Source organism: Sebastes fasciatus, unplaced genomic scaffold (assembly GCF_043250625.1).
Source record: "Sebastes fasciatus isolate fSebFas1 unplaced genomic scaffold, fSebFas1.pri Scaffold_53, whole genome shotgun sequence".
Classification (NCBI taxonomy): domain Eukaryota; kingdom Metazoa; phylum Chordata; class Actinopteri; order Perciformes; family Sebastidae; genus Sebastes; species Sebastes fasciatus.
This window is the reverse complement of record NW_027428241.1, coordinates 18,442-45,367: the sequence shown is the minus strand read 5'-3', so window position 1 is coordinate 45,367 and position 26,926 is coordinate 18,442. Positions and strand designations below refer to the sequence as shown.

The 26,926-nt window shown below is 50.5% G+C and overlaps 1 protein-coding gene across 1 annotated transcript; it reads left to right on the top strand.

Moving 5' to 3' along the window:
* Nucleotides 1-127: 127 nt before the first annotated feature.
* cdyl (chromodomain protein, Y-like) lies at nt 128-26,647 on the top strand. Its single transcript, XM_074628577.1, has 7 exons — nt 128-340; nt 21,625-22,333; nt 22,732-22,985; nt 23,192-23,364; nt 23,475-23,685; nt 24,314-24,457; nt 24,540-26,647. Exons 1-7 carry the CDS (start codon nt 317-319, stop codon nt 24,696-24,698), a joined length of 1,674 nt encoding a protein of 557 aa, XP_074484678.1. The 5' UTR covers nt 128-316; the 3' UTR covers nt 24,699-26,647.
* The last annotated feature ends 279 nt before the right edge of the window (nt 26,648-26,926 follow it).

The window sequence follows — 26,926 nt, the reverse complement described above, 5'->3', positions numbered from 1 at the left end:
ATATATCTATCTATAGATATATAGATATCTATGTATACATCTATATCTATAGATATAGATATAGATGTATATATATGAATTCTGTTTCATGAAGTTCGCGGAGGGCTTTTATTTTGAAGGTCATTCAGTCAGACCGGATGTTCCGGTGTAGTGGTGCTAGCAGCAGCTGGTGGAGATAGAGCCGCTGTGAGGACAGACGGAGGGACGGAGGTCTTCAGGTCTTCAGGTCTTCACGAGGTCTTCAGGTCTTCAGGTCTTCATGTTGCTGCTTCAGTGAACAACTACTGGAAGCTGCTTGTGCACGCGCACAATCTCCATGGCTACGGAAGAGTTCTACGAGGTGACGCGAGCTAATGCTAACATGCTAACATGCTAACGGCAGAGTTAACTTTCTCAACTCTGACTACTGGCTGACTACTGACTGACTACAGGCTGACTACTGACTGACTACAGGCTGACTACTGACTGACTACTGACTGACTACAGGCTGACTACTGGCTGACTACTGACTGACTACAGGCTGACTACTGACTGACTACAGGCTGACTACTGACTGACTACAGGCTGACTACTGACTGACTACTGACTGACTACAGACTGACTACTGACTGACTACAGGCTGACTACTGACTGACTACAGGCTGACTACAGACTGACTACAGACTGACTACAGGCTGACTACAGACTGACTACTGACTGACTACAGGCTGACTACTGACTGACTACTGACTGACTACAGACTGACTACTGACTGACTACTGACTGACTACTGACTGACTACAGGCTGACTACTGACTGACTACAGGCTGACTACTGACTGACTACTGACTGACTACTGACTGACTACAGGCTGACTACTGACTGACTACAGGCTGACTACTGACTGACTACTGACTGACTACTGACTGACTACTGGCTGACTACTGACTGACTACTGACTGACTACTGACTGACTACTGGCTGACTACTGGCTGACTACAGGCTGACTACTGACTGACTACTGACTGACTACAGACTGACTACTGGCTGACTACTGACTGACTACTGACTGACTACTGGCTGACTACTGGCTGACTACAGGCTGACTACTGACTGACTACAGGCTGACTACTGACTGACTACTGACTGACTACTGACTGACTACAGGCTGACTACAGACTGACTACAGGCTGACTACTGACTGACTACTGACTGACTACAGACTGACTACAGGCTGACTACAGGCTGACTACAGGCTGACTACTGACTGACTACTGACTGACTACAGGCTGACTACTGACTGACTACTGGCTGACTACAGGCTGACTACTGACTGACTACAGGCTGACTACTGACTGACTACTGACTGACTACTGACTGACTACTGGCTGACTACAGGCTGACTACTGACTGACTACAGGCTGACTACTGGCTGACTACAGGCTGACTACTGACTGACTACAGGCTGACTACTGACTGACTACTGACTGACTACTGGCTGACTACTGGCTGACTACTGGCTGACTACAGGCTGACTACTGACTGACTACAGGCTGACTACTGACTGACTACTGACTGACTACTGACTGACTACAGGCTGACTACAGACTGACTACAGGCTGACTACTGACTGACTACTGACTGACTACAGACTGACTACTGACTGACTACAGGCTGACTACAGGCTGACTACTGACTGACTACTGACTGACTACAGGCTGACTACTGACTGACTACAGGCTGACTACTGACTGACTACTGACTGACTACAGACTGACTACAGGCTGACTACAGGCTGACTACTGACTGACTACAGGCTGACTACAGGCTGACTACTGACTGACTACTGACTGACTACAGGCTGACTACTGACTGACTACAGACTGACTACTGACTGACTACAGGCTGACTACTGACTGACTACTGACTGACTACTGACTGACTACAGACTGACTACAGGCTGACTACTGACTGACTACAGACTGACTACAGACTGACTACTGACTGACTACAGGCTGACTACAGACTGACTACAGGCTGACTACTGACTGACTGACTACTGACTGACTACAGACTGACTACAGGCTGACTACAGGCTGACTACTGACTGACTACAGACTGACTACAGACTGACTACAGGCTGACTACAGGCTGACTACTGACTGACTACAGGCTGACTACTGACTGACTACTGACTGACTACTGACTGACTACAGGCTGACTACTGACTGACTACAGACTGACTACTGACTGACTACAGGCTGACTACTGACTGACTACTGACTGACTACTGACTGACTACAGACTGACTACAGGCTGACTACAGGCTGACTACTGACTGACTACAGACTGACTACTGACTGACTACAGGCTGACTACAGGCTGACTACAGACTGACTACAGGCTGACTACTGACTGACTACAGGCTGACTACAGGCTGACTACTGACTGACTACAGGCTGACTACAGGCTGACTACAGACTGACTACTGACTGACTACAGGCTGACTACAGGCTGACTACTGACTGACTACAGACTGACTACTGACTGACTACTGACTGACTACTGACTGACTACAGGCTGACTACTGACTGACTACAGGCTGACTACAGGCTGACTACAGACTGACTACAGGCTGACTACTGACTGACTACAGGCTGACTACAGGCTGACTACAGACTGACTACAGGCTGACTACTGACTGACTACAGGCTGACTACAGGCTGACTACAGACTGACTACAGACTGACTACTGACTGACTACAGGCTGACTACAGGCTGACTACAGACTGACTACAGGCTGACTACTGACTGACTACAGGCTGACTACAGGCTGACTACAGACTGACTACAGGCTGACTACTGACTGACTACAGGCTGACTACAGGCTGACTACAGACTGACTACAGACTGACTACTGACTGACTACAGGCTGACTACAGGCTGACTACTGACTGACTACAGACTGACTACTGACTGACTACTGACTGACTACTGACTGACTACTGACTGACTACAGACTGACTACTGGCTGACTACAGACTGACTACTGACTGACTACAGACTGACTACTGGCTGACTACTGACTGACTACAGGCTGACTAGACTGACTACTGACTGACTACAGACTGACTACTGACTGACTACTGGCTGACTACAGGCTGACTACTGACTGACTACTGGCTGACTACTGACTGACTACTGACTGACTACTGGCTGACTACTGACTGACTACAGGCTGACTACTGGCTGACTACAGGCTGACTACTGACTGACTACTGACTGACTACTGACTGACTACAGACTGACTACTGACTGACTACAGACTGACTACAGGCTGACTACAGGCTGACTACTGACTGACTACAGACTGACTACTGACTGACTACAGGCTGACTACAGGCTGACTACAGACTGACTACTGACTGACTACAGGCTGACTACAGGCTGACTACAGGCTGACTACAGGCTGACTACTGACTGACTACAGGCTGACTACAGGCTGACTACAGACTGACTACAGACTGACTACAGGCTGACTACAGGCTGACTACTGACTGACTACAGACTGACTACTGACTGACTACTGACTGACTACTGACTGACTACAGGCTGACTACAGGCTGACTACTGACTGACTACAGGCTGACTACAGGCTGACTACAGGCTGACTACAGGCTGACTACTGACTGACTACAGGCTGACTACAGACTGACTACAGGCTGACTACTGACTGACTACAGGCTGACTACAGACTGACTACAGACTGACTACTGACTGACTACAGGCTGACTACAGGCTGACTACAGGCTGACTACTGACTGACTACAGGCTGACTACAGGCTGACTACAGGCTGACTACTGACTGACTACAGGCTGACTACAGGCTGACTACAGACTGACTACAGACTGACTACTGACTGACTACAGGCTGACTACAGGCTGACTACAGGCTGACTACTGACTGACTACAGACTGACTACTGACTGACTACTGACTGACTACTGACTGACTACAGGCTGACTACAGGCTGACTACAGACTGACTACAGGCTGACTACTGACTGACTACTGGCTGACTACTGACTGACTACTGGCTGACTACTGGCTGACTACTGACTGACTACTGACTGACTACTGGCTGACTACTGACTGACTACTGACTGACTGACTACTGGCTGACTACTGACTGACTACTGACTGACTACTGACTGACTACTGACTGACTACAGGCTGACTACTGACAGACTACTGACTGACTACTGGCTGACTACTGGCTGACTACTGACTGACTACTGACTGACTACTGACTGACTACTGGCTGACTACTGACTGACTACTGGCTGACTACAGACTGACTACAGGCTGACTACAGACTGACTACTGACTGACTACTGGCTGACTACAGGCTGACTACTGACTGACTACTGGCTGACTACTGACTGACTACAGACTGACTACAGGCTGACTACAGACTGACTACTGACTGACTACTGGCTGACTACAGGCTGACTACCGACTGACTACCGACTGACTACCGGCTGACTACCGGCTGACTACCGGCTGACTACCGGCTGACTACCGGCTGACTACCGGCTGACTACCGACTGACTACAGGCTGACTACAGACTGACTACTGGCTGACTACTGGCTGACTACAGACTGACTACTGACTGACTACTGGCTGACTACAGGCTGACTACTGACTGACTACTGACTGACTACTGGCTGACTACTGACTGACTACTGACTGACTACTGGCTGACTACTGACTGACTACAGGCTGACTACTGGCTGACTACAGGCTGACTACAGGCTGACTACTGACTGACTACTGACTGACTACTGACTGACTACAGACTGACTACTGACTGACTACTGGCTGACTACAGGCTGACTACTGACTGACTACTGGCTGACTACAGGCTGACTACTGACTGACTACTGGCTGACTACAGGCTGACTACTGACTGACTACAGACTGACTACTGACTGACTACAGACTGACTACTGACTGACTACTGGCTGACTACAGGCTGACTACTGACTGACTACTGACTGACTACAGGCTGACTACTGACAGACTACTGACTGACTACTGACTGACTACTGGCTGACTACTGACTGACTACTGGCTGACTACTGACTGACTACTGGCTGACTACTGACTGACTACTGGCTGACTACAGGCTGACTACAGACTGACTACTGGCTGACTACTGGCTGACTACAGGCTGACTACAGACTGACTACTGACTGACTACTGGCTGACTACAGGCTGACTACTGACTGACTACTGACTGACTACTGGCTGACTACTGACTGACTACTGACTGACTACTGGCTGACTACTGACTGACTACAGGCTGACTACTGGCTGACTACAGGCTGACTACAGGCTGACTACTGACTGACTACTGACTGACTACTGACTGACTACAGACTGACTACTGACTGACTACTGGCTGACTACAGGCTGACTACTGACTGACTACTGGCTGACTACAGGCTGACTACTGACTGACTACTGGCTGACTACAGGCTGACTACTGACTGACTACAGACTGACTACTGACTGACTACAGACTGACTACTGACTGACTACTGGCTGACTACAGGCTGACTACTGACTGACTACTGACTGACTACAGGCTGACTACTGACAGACTACTGACTGACTACTGACTGACTACTGGCTGACTACTGACTGACTACTGGCTGACTACTGACTGACTACTGGCTGACTACTGACTGACTACAGACTGACTACAGGCTGACTACAGACTGACTACTGACTGACTACTGGCTGACTACTGACTGACTACTGACTGACTACTGGCTGACTACTGACTGACTACTGGCTGACTACTGACTGACTACAGGCTGACTACTGGCTGACTACAGGCTGACTACAGGCTGACTACTGACTGACTACTGACTGACTACTGACTGACTACAGACTGACTACTGACTGACTACTGGCTGACTACAGGCTGACTACTGACTGACTACTGGCTGACTACAGGCTGACTACTGACTGACTACTGACTGACTACTGACTGACTACAGGCTGACTGCAGACTGACTACTGACTGACTACTGACTGACTACTGACTGACTACAGACTGACTACTGGCTGACTACAGACTGACTACTGACTGACTACTGACTGACTACAGACTGACTACAGGCTGACTACAGGCTGACTACAGACTGACTACTGACTGACTACTGACTGACTACTGACTGACTACAGGCTGACTACAGGCTGACTACTGGCTGACTACAGGCTGACTACTGACTGACTACTGACTGACTACTGACTGACTACAGGCTGACTACAGGCTGACTACTGACTGACTACAGACTGACTACAGACTGACTACAGGCTGACTACTGACTGACTACTGACTGACTACAGGCTGACTACTGACTGACTACTGGCTGACTACTGACTGACTACAGGCTGACTACAGACTGACTACTGGCTGACTACAGGCTGACTACAGACTGACTACTGGCTGACTACAGACTGACTACAGGCTGACTACAGACTGACTACAGGCTGACTACTGACTGACTACAGGCTGACTACAGACTGACTACAGGCTGACTACAGGCTGACTACTGACTGACTACTGACTGACTACAGACTGACTACAGGCTGACTACAGGCTGACTACTGACTGACTACAGGCTGACTACTGACTGACTACTGACTGACTACAGACAGACTACTGACTGACTACTGACTGACTACAGGCTGACTACAGACTGACTACAGACTGACTACAGACTGACTACTGGCTGACTACTGGCTGACTACTGGCTGACTACAGACTGACTACTGACTGACTACAGACTGACTACAGGCTGACTACAGACTGACTACTGACTGACTACAGGCTGACTACAGACTGACTACTGGCTGACTACAGACTGACTACTGGCTGACTACTGGCTGACTACAGACTGACTACTGACTGACTGACTACTGACTGACTACAGGCTGACTACAGACTGACTACTGACTGACTACTGGCTGACTACAGACTGACTACTGGCTGACTACAGGCTGACTACAGGCTGACTACAGACTGACTACAGACTGACTACTGACTGACTACAGACTGACTACAGGCTGACTACTGACTGACTACAGGCTGACTACTGGCTGACTACAGACTGACTACTGACTGACTACTGGCTGACTACAGACTGACTACTGACTGACTACTGGCTGACTACAGACTGACTACAGACTGACTACTGACTGACTACAGGCTGACTACAGGCTGACTACTGACTGACTACAGACTGACTACTGACTGACTACTGACTGACTACTGACTGACTACAGGCTGACTACAGGCTGACTACAGACTGACTACAGGCTGACTACAGGCTGACTACTGACTGACTACTGGCTGACTACTGACTGACTACAGACTGACTACTGGCTGACTACTGGCTGACTACTGACTGACTACTGACTGACTACTGACTGACTACTGACTGACTACTGACTGACTACAGGCTGACTACTGACAGACTACTGACTGACTACTGACTGACTACTGGCTGACTACTGACTGACTACTGACTGACTACTGGCTGACTACTGGCTGACTACAGACTGACTACAGGCTGACTACAGACTGACTACTGGCTGACTACTGGCTGACTACAGGCTGACTACTGACTGACTACTGGCTGACTACTGACTGACTACAGGCTGACTACAGACTGACTACTGACTGACTACTGGCTGACTACTGACTGACTACTGACTGACTACCGGCTGACTACCGGCTGACTACCGACTGACTACCGACTGACTACCGACTGACTACAGACTGACTACTGGCTGACTACAGACTGACTACTGACTGACTACAGACTGACTACTGGCTGACTACTGACTGACTACAGGCTGACTAGACTGACTACTGACTGACTACAGACTGACTACTGGCTGACTACTGGCTGACTACAGGCTGACTACTGACTGACTACTGACTGACTACTGGCTGACTACTGACTGACTACTGACTGACTACTGGCTGACTACTGACTGACTACAGGCTGACTACTGGCTGACTACAGGCTGACTACAGGCTGACTACAGGCTGACTACAGGCTGACTACAGACTGACTACTGACTGACTACAGGCTGACTACAGGCTGACTACAGGCTGACTACTGACTGACTACAGACTGACTACTGACTGACTACTGGCTGACTACTGGCTGACTACTGACTGACTACTGACTGACTACTGACTGACTACAGGCTGACTACAGGCTGACTACAGACTGACTACAGGCTGACTACTGACTGACTACAGGCTGACTACAGGCTGACTACAGGCTGACTACAGGCTGACTACAGACTGACTACAGACTGACTACTGACTGACTACAGGCTGACTACAGGCTGACTACAGGCTGACTACTGACTGACTACAGACTGACTACTGACTGACTACTGACTGACTACTGACTGACTACAGACTGACTACTGGCTGACTACTGGCTGACTACAGGCTGACTACTGACTGACTACTGGCTGACTACAGGCTGACTACTGACTGACTACTGACTGACTACTGACTGACTACAGGCTGACTGCAGACTGACTGCTGACTGACTACTGACTGACTACAGACTGACTACTGGCTGACTACAGACTGACTACTGACTGACTACTGGCTGACTACTGACTGACTACAGGCTGACTAGACTGACTACTGACTGACTACAGACTGACTACTGACTGACTACTGACTGACTACTGACTGACTACAGACTGACTACAGGCTGACTACTGGCTGACTACAGGCTGACTACTGACTGACTACTGACTGACTACTGACTGACTACAGGCTGACTACAGGCTGACTACTGACTGACTACAGACTGACTACAGGCTGACTACAGGCTGACTACTGGCTGACTACAGGCTGACTACTGACTGACTACTGACTGACTACAGGCTGACTACTGACTGACTACTGGCTGACTACTGACTGACTACAGGCTGACTACAGACTGACTACAGACTGACTACAGGCTGACTACAGGCTGACTACAGGCTGACTACTGACTGACTACAGGCTGACTACAGACTGACTACAGGCTGACTACAGGCTGACTACTGACTGACTACAGGCTGACTACAGACTGACTACTGGCTGACTACAGACTGACTACTGGCTGACTACTGGCTGACTACTGACTGACTACTGGCTGACTACTGGCTGACTACTGACTGACTACTGGCTGACTACTGACTGACTACAGACTGACTACAGGCTGACTACAGACTGACTACTGACTGACTACTGGCTGACTACAGGCTGACTACTGACTGACTACAGACTGACTACTGACTGACTACTGACTGACTACAGACTGACTACTGGCTGACTACAGACTGACTACTGACTGACTACAGACTGACTACTGGCTGACTACTGACTGACTACAGGCTGACTAGACTGACTACTGACTGACTACAGACTGACTACTGACTGACTACTGGCTGACTACAGGCTGACTACTGACTGACTACTGACTGACTACTGGCTGACTACTGACTGACTACAGGCTGACTACTGGCTGACTACAGGCTGACTACAGGCTGACTACTGACTGACTACTGACTGACTACTGACTGACTACAGACTGACTACTGACTGACTACTGGCTGACTACAGGCTGACTACTGGCTGACTACAGGCTGACTACTGACTGACTACTGGCTGACTACAGGCTGACTACTGACTGACTACTGACTGACTACTGACTGACTACAGGCTGACTGCAGACTGACTACAGGCTGACTGCAGACTGACTACTGACTGACTACTGACTGACTACTGACTGACTACAGACTGACTACTGGCTGACTACAGACTGACTACTGACTGACTACTGGCTGACTACTGACTGACTACAGGCTGACTAGACTGACTACTGACTGACTACAGACTGACTACTGACTGACTACTGACTGACTACTGGCTGACTACAGGCTGACTACTGACTGACTACAGGCTGACTACTGACTGACTACAGACTGACTACAGACTGACTACAGGCTGACTACTGGCTGACTACAGGCTGACTACTGACTGACTACTGACTGACTACTGACTGACTACAGGCTGACTACAGGCTGACTACTGACTGACTACTGGCTGACTACAGACTGACTACAGACTGACTACTGGCTGACTACTGGCTGACTACAGGCTGACTACAGACTGACTACTGACTGACTACAGACTGACTACTGACTGACTACAGACTGACTACAGGCTGACTACTGGCTGACTACTGACTGACTACAGACTGACTACTGACTGACTACTGGCTGACTACAGACTGACTACTGACTGACTACAGGCTGACTACAGACTGACTACTGGCTGACTACAGACTGACTACTGACTGACTACAGGCTGACTACTGACTGACTACAGGCTGACTACAGGCTGACTACTGACTGACTACAGACTGACTACTGGCTGACTACAGGCTGACTACTGGCTGACTACTGGCTGACTACAGGCTGACTACTGACTGACTACAGGCTGACTACAGGCTGACTACAGGCTGACTACAGGCTGACTACTGACTGACTACAGGCTGACTAAAGGCTGACTACAGGCTGACTACTGACTGACTACTGGCTGACTACAGGCTGACTACTGGCTGACTACAGGCTGACTACTGACTGACTGACTACTGACTGACTACAGACTGACTACAGGCTGACTACTGACTGACTACAGGCTGACTACAGACTGACTACAGCCTGACTACTGATTGACTACAGGCTGACTACTGACTGACTACAGGCTGACTACTGGCTGACTACTGGCTGACTACAGGCTGACTACAGGCTGACTACTGGCTGACTACAGGCTGACTACAGGCTGACTACAGACTGACTACTGACTGACTACTGGCTGACTACAGACTGACTACTGACTGACTACTGACTGACTACTGGCTGACTACAGACTGACTACAGACTGACTACTGACTGACTACAGGCTGACTACTGACTGACTACAGACTGACTACTGGCTGACTACAGACTGACTACAGACTGACTACTGACTGACTACTGGCTGACTACAGACTGACTACAGGCTGACTACAGACTGACTACTGACTGACTACTGGCTGACTACAGGCTGACTACTGACTGACTACTGGCTGACTACTGACTGACTACAGACTGACTACAGGCTGACTACAGACTGACTACTGGCTGACTACTGGCTGACTACAGGCTGACTACTGACTGACTACTGACTGACTACTGGCTGACTACTGACTGACTACAGGCTGACTACTGGCTGACTACAGGCTGACTACAGGCTGACTACTGACTGACTACTGACTGACTACTGACTGACTACAGACTGACTACTGACTGACTACTGGCTGACTACAGGCTGACTACTGACTGACTACTGGCTGACTACAGGCTGACTACTGACTGACTACTGACTGACTACTGACTGACTACAGGCTGACTGCAGACTGACTACTGACTGACTACTGACTGACTACTGACTGACTACAGACTGACTACTGGCTGACTACAGACTGACTACTGACTGACTACAGACTGACTACTGGCTGACTACTGACTGACTACAGGCTGACTAGACTGACTACTGACTGACTACAGACTGACTACTGACTGACTACTGGCTGACTACAGGCTGACTACTGACTGACTACTGACTGACTACTGGCTGACTACTGACTGACTACAGGCTGACTACTGGCTGACTACAGGCTGACTACTGACTGACTACAGACTGACTACTGACTGACTACTGGCTGACTACAGACTGACTACAGACTGACTACTGACTGACTACTGACTGACTACAGGCTGACTACAGACTGACTACTGGCTGACTACAGACTGACTACTGACTGACTACAGGCTGACTACTGACTGACTACAGGCTGACTACAGGCTGACTACTGACTGACTACAGACTGACTACTGGCTGACTACAGGCTGACTACTGGCTGACTACAGGCTGACTACAGGCTGACTACTGACTGACTACAGGCTGACTACAGGCTGACTACAGGCTGACTACTGACTGACTACAGGCTGACTAAAGGCTGACTACAGGCTGACTACTGGCTGACTACTGGCTGACTACTGGCTGACTACAGGCTGACGACTGACTGACTACAGACTGACTACTGACTGACTACAGACTGACTACAGGCTGACTACTGACTGACTACAGGCTGACTACAGACTGACTACAGGCTGACTACTGACTGACTGACTACAGACTGACTACTGACTGACTACAGACTGACTACAGGCTGACTACAGGCTGACTACAGGCTGACTACAGACTGACTACTGACTGACTACAGACTGACTACAGGCTGACTACTGACTGACTACAGGCTGACTACTGACTGACTACAGACTGACTACAGACTGACTACAGACTGACTACAGGCTGACTGCTGACTGACTACAGACTGACTACTGACTGACTACTGACTGACTACAGACTGACTACTGACTGACTACTGGCTGACTACAGGCTGACTACTGGCTGACTACTGGCTGACTACAGGCTGACTACTGACTGACTACTGACTGACTACTGACTGACTACAGGCTGACTGCAGACTGACTACTGACTGACTACTGACTGACTACTGACTGACTACAGACTGACTACTGGCTGACTACAGACTGACTACTGACTGACTACAGACTGACTACTGGCTGACTACTGACTGACTACAGGCTGACTAGACTGACTACAGACTGACTACTGACTGACTACTGGCTGACTACAGGCTGACTACTGACTGACTACTGACTGACTACTGGCTGACTACTGACTGACTACAGGCTGACTACTGGCTGACTACAGGCTGACTACTGACTGACTACAGACTGACTACTGACTGACTACTGGCTGACTACAGACTGACTACAGACTGACTACTGACTGACTACTGACTGACTACAGGCTGACTACAGACTGACTACTGGCTGACTACAGACTGACTACTGACTGACTACAGGCTGACTACTGACTGACTACAGGCTGACTACAGGCTGACTACTGACTGACTACAGACTGACTACTGGCTGACTACAGGCTGACTACTGGCTGACTACAGGCTGACTACAGGCTGACTACTGACTGACTACAGGCTGACTACAGGCTGACTACAGGCTGACTACTGACTGACTACAGGCTGACTAAAGGCTGACTACAGGCTGACTACTGGCTGACTACTGGCTGACTACAGGCTGACTACTGGCTGACTACAGGCTGACTACTGACTGACTGACTACAGACTGACTACTGACTGACTACAGACTGACTACAGGCTGACTACTGACTGACTACAGGCTGACTACAGACTGACTACAGGCTGACTACTGACTGACTGACTACAGACTGACTACTGACTGACTACAGACTGACTACAGGCTGACTACAGGCTGACTACAGGCTGACTACAGACTGACTACTGACTGACTACAGACTGACTACAGGCTGACTACTGACTGACTACAGGCTGACTACTGACTGACTACAGACTGACTACAGACTGACTACAGACTGACTACAGGCTGACTGCTGACTGACTACAGACTGACTACTGACTGACTACTGGCTGACTACAGACTGACTACAGACTGACTACTGGCTGACTACAGACTGACTACAGACTGACTACTGACTGACTACAGGCTGACTACAGACTGACTACTGGCTGACTACAGACTGACTACTGACTGACTACAGGCTGACTACTGACTGACTACAGGCTGACTACAGGCTGACTACAGACTGACTACAGGCTGACTACAGACTGACTACAGGCTGACTACTGACTGACTACAGGCTGACTACAGGCTGACTACAGACTGACTACTGGCTGACTACTGGCTGACTACTGGCTGACTACTGACTGACTACTGGCTGACTACAGGCTGACTACTGGCTGACTACAGGCTGACTACTGACTGACTACTGACTGACTACAGGCTGACTACTGACTGACTACAGGCTGACTACTGACTGACTACAGGCTGACTACTGACTGACTACAGACTGACTACTGGCTGACTACAGGCTGACTACAGACTGACTACAGGCTGACTACAGACTGACTACTGACTGACTACTGGCTGACTACAGGCTGACTACTGGCTGACTACAGACTGACTACAGACTGACTACTGGCTGACTACAGGCTGACTACAGACTGACTACTGACTGGCTACTGACTGACTACATGCTGACTACTGACTGACTACAGGCTGACTACTGACTGACTACAGGCTGACTACAGGCTGACTACTGACTGACTACAGGCTGACTACTGACTGACTACAGGCTGACTACAGGCTGACTACTGACTGACTACTGACTGACTACAGGCTGACTACAGGCTGACTACTGGCTGACTACAGGCTGACTACAGACTGACTACAGGCTGACTACAGACTGACTACTGGCTGACTACTGGCTGACTACAGGCTGACTACAGACTGACTACTGGCTGACTACTGACTGACTACAGACTGACTACTGGCTGACTACAGACTGACTACAGACTGACTACAGACTGACTACTGGCTGACTACAGACTAACTACTGACTGACTACAGACTGACTACTGACTGACTACAGGCTGACTACTGACTGACTACTGGCTGACTACAGGCTGACTACTGACTGACTACAGACTGACTACAGGCTGACTACAGACTGACTACAGGCTGACTACTGACTGACTACAGACTGACTACTGACTGACTACAGGCTGACTACAGGCTGACTACTGACTGACTACAGACTGACTACTGACTGACTACAGGCTGACTACAGACTGACTACAGGCTGACTACAGACTGACTACTGACTGACTACTGACTGACTACAGGCTGACTACAGACTGACTACTGACTGACTACAGGCTGACTACAGACTGACTACAGACTGACTACAGGCTGACTACAGACTGACTAATGGCTGACTACAGACTGACTACTGGCTGACTACAGACTGACTACAGGCTGACTACAGACTGACTACAGGCTGACTACAGGCTGACTACAGACTGACTACTGACTGACTACAGACTGACTACTGACTGACTACAGACTGACTACAGGCTGACTACAGGCTGACTACAGACTGACTACTGGCTGACTACAGGCTGACTACTGACTGACTACAGGCTGACTACTGACTGACTACAGGCTGACTACTGACTGACTACTGACTGACTACTGGCTGACTACTGACTGACTACAGGCTGACTACTGGCTGACTACAGGCTGACTACTGACTGACTACAGACTGACTACTGACTGACTACTGGCTGACTACAGACTGACTACAGACTGACTACTGACTGACTACTGACTGACTACAGGCTGACTACAGACTGACTACTGGCTGACTACAGACTGACTACTGACTGACTACAGGCTGACTACTGACTGACTACAGGCTGACTACAGGCTGACTACTGACTGACTACAGACTGACTACTGGCTGACTACAGGCTGACTACTGGCTGACTACAGGCTGACTACAGGCTGACTACTGACTGACTACAGGCTGACTACAGGCTGACTACAGGCTGACTACTGACTGACTACAGGCTGACTAAAGGCTGACTACAGGCTGACTACTGGCTGACTACTGGCTGACTACTGGCTGACTACAGGCTGACGACTGACTGACTACAGACTGACTACTGACTGACTACAGACTGACTACAGGCTGACTACTGACTGACTACAGGCTGACTACAGACTGACTACAGGCTGACTACTGACTGACTGACTACAGACTGACTACTGACTGACTACAGACTGACTACAGGCTGACTACAGGCTGACTACAGGCTGACTACAGACTGACTACTGACTGACTACAGACTGACTACAGGCTGACTACTGACTGACTACAGGCTGACTACTGACTGACTACAGACTGACTACAGACTGACTACAGACTGACTACAGGCTGACTGCTGACTGACTACAGACTGACTACTGACTGACTACTGACTGACTACAGACTGACTACTGACTGACTACTGGCTGACTACAGGCTGACTACTGGCTGACTACTGGCTGACTACAGGCTGACTACTGACTGACTACTGACTGACTACTGACTGACTACAGGCTGACTGCAGACTGACTACTGACTGACTACTGACTGACTACTGACTGACTACAGACTGACTACTGGCTGACTACAGACTGACTACTGACTGACTACAGACTGACTACTGGCTGACTACTGACTGACTACAGGCTGACTAGACTGACTACAGACTGACTACTGACTGACTACTGGCTGACTACAGGCTGACTACTGACTGACTACTGACTGACTACTGGCTGACTACTGACTGACTACAGGCTGACTACTGGCTGACTACAGGCTGACTACTGACTGACTACAGACTGACTACTGACTGACTACTGGCTGACTACAGACTGACTACAGACTGACTACTGACTGACTACTGACTGACTACAGGCTGACTACAGACTGACTACTGGCTGACTACAGACTGACTACTGACTGACTACAGGCTGACTACTGACTGACTACAGGCTGACTACAGGCTGACTACTGACTGACTACAGACTGACTACTGGCTGACTACAGGCTGACTACTGGCTGACTACAGGCTGACTACAGGCTGACTACTGACTGACTACAGGCTGACTACAGGCTGACTACAGGCTGACTACTGACTGACTACAGGCTGACTAAAGGCTGACTACAGGCTGACTACTGGCTGACTACTGGCTGACTACAGGCTGACTACTGGCTGACTACAGGCTGACTACTGACTGACTGACTACAGACTGACTACTGACTGACTACAGACTGACTACAGGCTGACTACTGACTGACTACAGGCTGACTACAGACTGACTACAGGCTGACTACTGACTGACTGACTACAGACTGACTACTGACTGACTACAGACTGACTACAGGCTGACTACAGGCTGACTACAGGCTGACTACAGACTGACTACTGACTGACTACAGACTGACTACAGGCTGACTACTGACTGACTACAGGCTGACTACTGACTGACTACAGACTGACTACAGACTGACTACAGACTGACTACAGGCTGACTGCTGACTGACTACAGACTGACTACTGACTGACTACTGGCTGACTACAGACTGACTACAGACTGACTACTGGCTGACTACAGACTGACTACAGACTGACTACTGACTGACTACAGGCTGACTACAGACTGACTACTGGCTGACTACAGACTGACTACTGACTGACTACAGGCTGACTACTGACTGACTACAGGCTGACTACAGGCTGACTACAGACTGACTACAGGCTGACTACAGACTGACTACAGGCTGACTACTGACTGACTACAGGCTGACTACAGGCTGACTACAGACTGACTACTGGCTGACTACTGGCTGACTACTGGCTGACTACTGACTGACTACTGGCTGACTACAGGCTGACTACTGGCTGACTACAGGCTGACTACTGACTGACTACTGACTGACTACAGGCTGACTACTGACTGACTACAGGCTGACTACTGACTGACTACAGGCTGACTACTGACTGACTACAGACTGACTACTGGCTGACTACAGGCTGACTACAGACTGACTACAGGCTGACTACAGACTGACTACTGACTGACTACTGGCTGACTACAGGCTGACTACTGGCTGACTACAGACTGACTACAGACTGACTACTGGCTGACTACAGGCTGACTACAGACTGACTACTGACTGGCTACTGACTGACTACATGCTGACTACTGACTGACTACAGGCTGACTACTGACTGACTACAGGCTGACTACAGGCTGACTACTGACTGACTACAGGCTGACTACTGACTGACTACAGGCTGACTACAGGCTGACTACTGACTGACTACTGACTGACTACAGGCTGACTACAGGCTGACTACTGGCTGACTACAGGCTGACTACAGACTGACTACAGGCTGACTACAGACTGACTACTGGCTGACTACTGGCTGACTACAGGCTGACTACAGACTGACTACTGGCTGACTACTGACTGACTACAGACTGACTACTGGCTGACTACAGACTGACTACAGACTGACTACAGACTGACTACTGGCTGACTACAGACTAACTACTGACTGACTACAGACTGACTACTGACTGACTACAGGCTGACTACTGACTGACTACTGGCTGACTACAGGCTGACTACTGACTGACTACAGACTGACTACAGGCTGACTACAGACTGACTACAGGCTGACTACTGACTGACTACAGACTGACTACTGACTGACTACAGGCTGACTACAGGCTGACTACTGACTGACTACAGACTGACTACTGACTGACTACAGGCTGACTACAGACTGACTACAGGCTGACTACAGACTGACTACTGACTGACTACTGACTGACTACAGGCTGACTACAGACTGACTACTGACTGACTACAGGCTGACTACAGACTGACTACAGACTGACTACAGGCTGACTACAGACTGACTAATGGCTGACTACAGACTGACTACTGGCTGACTACAGACTGACTACAGGCTGACTACAGACTGACTACAGGCTGACTACAGGCTGACTACAGACTGACTACTGACTGACTACAGACTGACTACTGACTGACTACAGACTGACTACAGGCTGACTACAGGCTGACTACAGACTGACTACTGGCTGACTACAGGCTGACTACTGACTGACTACAGGCTGACTACTGACTGACTACAGGCTGACTACTGACTGACTACAGGCTGACTACTGACTGACTACAGGCTGACTACAGGCTGACTACAGACTGACTACAGGCTGACTACTGACTGACTACTGACTGACTACAGGCTGACTACAGGCTGACTACTGGCTGACTACAGGCTGACTACTGGCTGACTACTGACTGACTACTGACTGACTACAGACTGACTACTGGCTGACTACAGACTGACTACTGGCTGACTACAGACTGACTACTGGCTGACTACAGACTGACTACTGGCTGACTACTGACTGACTACAGACTGACTACTGACTGACTACAGACTGACTACTGACTGACTACAGGCTGACTACTGGCTGACTACAGGCTGACTACTGGCTGACTACAGGCTGACTACTGACTGACTACAGGCTGACTACAGACTGACTACAGGCTGACTACAGGCTGACTACAGGCTGACTACAGGCTGACTACTGACTGACTACAGACTGACTACTGACTGACTACAGGCTGACTACAGGCTGACTACAGGCTGACTACAGACTGACTACTGACTGACTACAGGCTGACTACAGGCTGACTACAGACTGACTACTGACTGACTACTGACTGACTACAGGCTGACTACAGACTGACTACTGACTGACTACAGGCTGACTACAGACTGACTACAGACTGACTACTGGCTGACTACAGGCTGATTACAGACTGACTACAGACTGACTACAGACTGACTACTGACTGACTACAGACTGACTACTGACTGACTACAGACTGACTACAGGCTGACTACAGGCTGACTACAGACTGACTACTGGCTGACTACAGGCTGACTACTGACTGACTACAGGCTGACTACTGACTGACTACAGGCTGACTACAGACTGACTACTGACTGACTACAGGCTGACTACTGACTGACTACAGGCTGACTACAGGCTGACTACTGACTGACTACAGGCTGACTACAGGCTGACTACAGACTGACTACAGGCTGACTACAGGCTGACTACTGACTGACTACTGACTGACTACAGGCTGACTACAGGCTGACTACTGGCTGACTACTGACTGACTACAGGCTGACTACAGGCTGACTACTGACTGACTACAGGCTGACTACAGACTGACTACTGACTGACTACTGACTGACTACAGGCTGACTACAGACTGACTACTGGCTGACTACAGGCTGACTACAGGCTGACTACAGGCTGACTACAGACTGACTGACTACAGACCCTGTTGCATGCTGGTCCTCTAGCGGTCTCCTGTTGCATGCTGGTCCTCTAGCGGTCTCCTGTTGCATGCTGGTCCTCTAGCGGTCTCCTGTTGCATGCTGGTCCTCTAGCATTCTCCTGTTGCATGCTGGCCCGCTAGCGGTCTCCTGTTGCATGCTGGTCCTCTAGCGGTCTCCTGTTGCATGCTGGTCCTCTAGCGGTCTCCTGTTGCATGCTGGTCCTCTAGCGGTCTCCTGTTGCATGCTGGTCCTGTAGCGGTCTCCTGTTGCATGCTGGTCTTCTAGCGGTCTCCTGTTGCATGCTGGTCCTCTAGCGGTCTCCTGTTGCATGCTGGTCCTGTAGCGGTCTCCTGTTGCATGCTGGTCCTCTAGCGGTCTCCTGTTGCATGCTGGTCCTCTAGCGGTCTCCTGTTGCATGCTTGTCCTGTAGCGGTCTCCTGTTGCATGCTGGTCCTCTAGCGGTCTCCTGTTGCATGCTGGCCCTCTAGCAGTCTCCTGTTGCATGCTGGCCCGCTAGCGGTCTCCTGTTGCATGCTGGCCCTCTAGCGGTCTCCTGTTGCATGCTGGCCCGCTAGCGGTCTCCTGTTGCATGCTGGTCCTCTAGCGGTCTCCTGTTGCATGCTGGTCCTGTAGCGGTCTCCTGTTGCATGCTGGTCCTCTAGCGGTCTCCTGTTGCATGCTGGTCTTCTAGCGGGCTCCTGTTGCATGCTGGTCCTCTAGCGGTCTCCTGTTGCATGCTGGTCCTCTAGCGGTCTCCTGTTGCATGCTGGTCCTGTAGCGGTCTCCTGTTGCATGCTGGTCCTCTAGCGGTCTCCTGCTGCATGCTGGTCCTATAGCGGTCTCCTGTTGCATGCTGGTCCTATAGCGGTCTCCTGTTGCATGCTGGCCCTCTAGCGGTCTCCTGTTGCATGCTGGTCCTCTAGCGGTCTCCTGTTGCATGCTGGTCCTGTAGCGGTCTCCTGTTGCATGCTTGTCCTCTAGCGGTCTCCTGTTGCATGCTGGTCCTGTAGCGGTCTCCTGTTGCATGCTGGTCCTCTAGCGGTCTCCTGCTGCATGCTGGTCCTCTAGCGGTCTCCTGCTGCATGCTGGTCCTATAGCGGTCTCCTGCTGCATGCTGGTCCTATAGCGGTCTCCTGTTGCATGCTGGTCCTCTAGCGGTCTCCTGTTGCATGCTGGTCCTGTAGCGGGCTCCTGTTGCATGCTGGTCCTCTAGCGGGCTCCTGTTGCATGCTGGTCCTCTAGCGGTCTCCTGTTGCATGCTGGCCCGCTAGCGGGCTCCTGTTGCATGCTGGTCCTCTAGCGGTCTCCTGTTGCATGCTGGTCCTGTAGCGGTCTCCTGTTGCATGCTGGCCCTCTAGCGGTCTCCTGTTGCATGCTGGTCCTCTAGCGGTCTCCTGTTGCATGCTGGTCCTGTAGCGGGCTCCTGTTGCATGCTGGTCCTCTAGCGGGCTCCTGTTGCATGCTGGTCCTCTAGCGGGCTCCTGTTGCATGCTGGTCCTGTAGCGGGCTCCTGTTGCATGCTGGTCCTCTAGCGGGCTCCTGTGTGAATACTAACGGTGACCTCCTGCTGCAGGTGGAGCGGATCGTGGACAAGAGGAAGAGTAAGAAGGGGAAGGTGGAGTACCTGGTCAGGTGGAGAGGTTACGGTTCAGAGGGGGACACCTGGGAGCCTGAGGGTCACTTGTCCACCTGTATGATCTACGTCCACGACTTCAACCGTCAGTACGCCGAGAGGCAGAGAGACGGCACGTTACTGCGCTCCACCCGCAGCTCACCCAGCAACCACTGCAACCCCGCTCACAGACCGCCCTGCAGGCCGCCGCCCACCGCCGCAGCTCGCAGTGACATCAGCAGAGGTTTAACCGGAGGCTGCGATCAGGTGAAACCCGCTCTCGGCCCGACCCACTTGCTCCCCGCCGGATTGACCCCCCGAACCGGCAGGTTCACCGGCGGTCTGATGTCGGCGCCTCCGGCCGGATCGGCCCGCCGCAGCGTGGACCTGTCCAAGACTGGCATCAAGATCCTGGTTCCTAAGAGTCCGATGAACAGCCGTCTGGACTCGGAGGACTCTCCCAGCGAGGCGGCTCACAGTCTGGAGGCAGGAGCTCAGGAGGCTCACCTGGTCCCACCTGAGGTCGCCCTGCTGGAGAAACCTGCAGGACTCCAGCTGGGACCTGGAGAGGAGAGGGCCCGCATGGGGACCAGACCCCGCAGCCAAAACCCCCTACCCCCGCCCCTAGTACCCGTCACACCTGCTGCCATGCGCTCCCTCAGCGGCACAGGTAAGGTCTCCACGATCACCAGGTACACCAGGTACACGGTCACCAGGTACATCATGTACACGGTCACCAGGTACACCATGTACACGGTCACCAGGTACACCATGTACACGGTCACCAGGTACACCATGTACACGGTCACCAGGTACACCATGTACACGGTCACCAGGTACACCATGTACACGGTCACCAGGTACACCATGTACAAGGTCACCAGGTACACGGTCACCAGGTACACCAGGTACACCAGGTACACCAGGTACACCAGGTACAACAGGTACACCAGGTACACGGTCACCAGGTACACCAGGTACACAGTCACTGTCTTCGGCGGTGTTTCCCATCAGTCTGCCAAGGAGGATTCTGATTGAACATAGAATAATTGGTTGTGTCTCCTCCAGGTAACTCGGTGCTGATGGAGGCCGTACCTGCCAACTGGATGTCAGGTGTGCAGAGTGCTGTTACCGGGGTGACCAGCGCAACAGGGAAACGTCGTCTGGAGGAACGTTCTGCTTTCGACAAACGGTTGAGGTTCAGTGTTCGACAGACGGAGAGCGCTTACCGTTACCGTGACATCGTGGTGAAGAAACAAGATGGCTTCACTCACATCCTGCTGTCAACCAAGAGCTCCGAGAACAACACGCTCAATCCTGAGGTGAGGCCACGCCCCCACAGGCTAGACCACACCCCCTAATTAAACACTAAAACATGAGGTGAGGCCACGCCCCCACAGGCTAGACCACACCCCTGATTCCTGGGTGAGGTAACCCATGTCTAAACTTTGACACCACCTAATGAGACACACCTGACATTGATGCAGGACTGTTGTCATGGTTACTGACTCCTTTTACCCCTCGTTAGGTGATGAAGGAGATCCAGAGCGCCATGGCGACAGCGGCATCAGATGACAGTAAGCTGGTGTTACTCGGCGCCGTTGGCAGCGTCTTCTGCTGCGGCCTGGACTTCCTGTATTTTATCAGACGGCTGACGGACGACAGGAAGAAGGAAAGCATCAAGATGGCTGAAACGATCAGGTAACGCCTACTGGAAAAGCACGGTTGCCATGGCAGCCCTGGCTGATGTCATCAGTTAGTAAGTGCTGTCAGTAAGCATTGACCTCTGACCTCTGTCTCCTCTTCCTCAGGACCTTCGTCAACACCTTCATCCAGTTCAGGAAGCCGATCGTTGCGGCGGTGAACGGGCCGGCGCTCGGCCTCGGTGCCGCCATCCTGCCACTCTGCGATGTAGTGTGGGCCAATGAGAAGGCCTGGTTCCAGACGCCATATGCGTCCTACGGACAGACGCCCGACGCCTGCTCGTCCTTCACCTTACCCTGCATCATGGGCCTCGCCTCGGTCAGTCCACCGCTTCATTGACCTAACCGTTCATTAACCTCACCGCTTCATTAACCTAACCACTTCATTAACCCAACCACTTCATTAACCCAACCACTTCATTCCACCGCTTCATTAACCTAACCGCTTCATTACCCTCACCGCTTCATTAACCTAACCGCTTCATTACCCTAACCACTTCATTACCCTCACCACTTCATTAACCTCACCGCTTCATTAACCTACCGCTTCATGAACCTCACCACTTCATTAACCTAACCGCTTCATTCACCTAACCACTTCATTCCACGCTTCATTCACCTAACCGCATCATTCCACCGCTTCACTAACCTAACCACTTCACTACCCTCACCACTTCATTAACCTAACCACTTCATTAACCCAACCACTTCATTAACCCAACCACTTCATTCCACCGCTTCATTAACCTAACCGCTTCATTAACCTAACTGCTTCATTACCCTCACCGCTTCATTAACCTAACCACTTCATTACCCTCACCGCTTCATTACCCTCACCGCTTCATTACCCTAACCACTTCATTAACCTCACCGCTTCATTAACCTACCGCTTCATGAACCTCACCACTTCACTACCCTCACCACTTCATGGTTGTGTTGTGTTCCAGGCCAACGAGCTGCTCTTGAGCGGCAGGAAGTTGACGGCTCAGGAGGCGTGTTCTAAAGGTCTGGTGTCTCAGGTTCTCTGGCCGGGAACCTTCACACAGGAAGTGATGCTGCGAGTCAAAGAGCTGGTGACGGTCGACTCTCAGGTCAGTTATAGACGTTCTATAGACGTCACACTGTGACCTCATACGTTCTGAGGTGATGGTGGTTCCACTTCCTGTTCTGCAGGTTCTGCGGGAGTCTAAAGCGTTGATGAGGAACACCAGCCGCAGTGCTCTGGAGCAAGCTAACGAGCGCGAGTGTGAAGCCCTGAAGAGAGTTTGGGGCTCATCGCAGGGAACCGATTCCATCCTGCAGTACCTGCAGAGGAGCACTGAGCTCTGCTAGAACCAGGACCAGAACCGGAACCGGTATCCGGACTATGACTGGGAGCAGGACCTGGACCGGAACCGGGACTGGGACTAGGACTGGGAGCAGGACCGGGACTGGGAGCAGGACCTGGACCGGAACTTGGACCGGGACCAGGACCTGGACCGGAACTGGGACAGGGACTAGGACCGGGACTGGGACTAGGACTGGGATCAGGACCTGGACTGGGACTAGGACCAGGACCAGGACTGGGAGCGGGACCAGGACCGAGACCTGGACCGGGACTGGGAGCAGATTCTGAGCTGGACAGGAGACTCTCAATGTTTTCTCCTTTTGTTCTAAACATTTAAGTTCTAATTCAGCAGAACGTCGACACACTTCTGTACATCTTCTTGTTCTCGTTCTCCAGTCAGGTGGGGCTCCATCATGGGTTCCATCATGGGTTTCATCATGGGTTCCATCATGGATTCCATCATGGGTTGTTCCATCATGGATTGTTCCATCATGGGTTGTTCCATCATGGATTGTTCCATCATGGGTTGTTCCATCATGGATGGTTCCATCATGTGTTGTTCCATCATGGATTGTTCCATCATGGATTGTTCCATCATGGGTTGTTCCATCATGGATTGTTCCATCATGGATGGTTCCATCATGGATGGTTCCATCATGGATTGTTCCATCATGGATTCCATCATGGGTTGTTCCATCATGGATGGTTCCATCATGTGTTGTTCCATCATGGGTTTAGTCATGGGTTCCATCATGGATTGTTCCATCATGCGTTCCATCATGGATTGTTCCATCATCGGTTCCATCATGGGTTCCATCATGGATTGTACCATCATGGGTTGTTCCATCATGCGTTCCATCATGGGTTCCATCATGGGTTTCATCATGGGTTGTTCCATAATGGGTTCCATCATGGGTTCCATCATGGGTTTCATCACGGGTTCCATCATGGGTTCCATCATGGGTTTCATCATGGGTTGTTCCATCATGAATTGTTCCATAATGGGTTCCATCATGGGTTCCATCATGGGTTCCATCATGGGTTTCATCATGGGTTGTTCCATCATGAATTGTTCCATAATGGGTTCCATAATGGGTTCCATCATGGGTTCCATCATGGATTCCATCATGGGTTCCATCATGGGTTCCATCATGGGTTCCATCATGGGTTTAATCACGGGTTCCATCATGGATTGTTCCATCATGGGTTCCATCATGGATCCTCTGCTGTTGAGCTTACCTGCGTTGTTCGGGCGGTTCCATCAGGAACCTCGGGGGGGTTGATTATCAGATCTACAAATGATTAAGTTTTCAGACCAAACTGAGGACATTGAAACCTGTGATGGTTTGAACCTGAACAAACGTTCTCAGGGTTGAACCAGCTCCTCAGACTGAATGTTTATACTATAGTTATCTATAGAGATCTATATATAGATCTCTATAGATAACTATAGAGATCTATATATAGTATATATATATACCCCCCCCCCCCCGAGGACAAGAACAGGTCCACCGTCAGGACGGACGGACGGGCGCCGACGGGACTCTGGAGTCACTCTGATCACTTTGATCAAGCCTGATGAATTCTGGGTAAATATTGACCCAACAGAGGCTCGTCTGTCACCTGATCACGCAGGAAGTGATCCAGACTGAGACCAGGATCAGCATCAGGATGTGATCTGATCAGGATCATTGATCTGGATCAGGATCATTGATCTGATCAGGATGATTGATCTGACGTAGGATGAAACAGACTGTGTTATTCCAGTAAATTTGTGATCATTGATCATTGATCTGGATCTGATCATTGATCTGGATCAGATCATTGATCTGGATCAGATCATTGATCTGATCATTGATCTGATCAGGATGAAACAGACTCGGTGGTTTTCCAGTAAATTTGTGTTATCTCATTTAAACATGTGACTTTAATTAAAGTGTATTTTTGTCTCTAACTCACTTCCTGTGTTCAGAAACTCAACGGAGACATTCTAGATGTCTTCATGGCGTCCTCTAGTTTCTGTCTCCGTGTGGGGACGGAGACAGTCTGTCACACTGAGACAATCAGAAGACTGAACAACAAGCAGATTAGCTTCATGCTAACATCTCCTTCTGATCTAACTAACATGGTAAATGGACTTGGACTTATATAGCGCTTTTCTAGTCTTCCGACCACTCAAAGCGCTTTACACTACATGTCAGTATTCACCCATTCACACACACATTCATACACT

Excerpts from the sequence above, each read along its gene's own strand:
- cdyl (XM_074628577.1), top strand. The coding sequence starts at position 317 with ATGGCTACGGAAGAGTTCTACGAG. Across the intron at positions 22,334-22,731 it reads GCGCTCCCTCAGCGGCACAG|GTAACTCGGTGCTGATGGAG; the intron begins GTAAGGTCTCCA and ends TGTCTCCTCCAG. Across the intron at positions 23,365-23,474 it reads AAGATGGCTGAAACGATCAG|GACCTTCGTCAACACCTTCA; the intron begins GTAACGCCTACT and ends CCTCTTCCTCAG.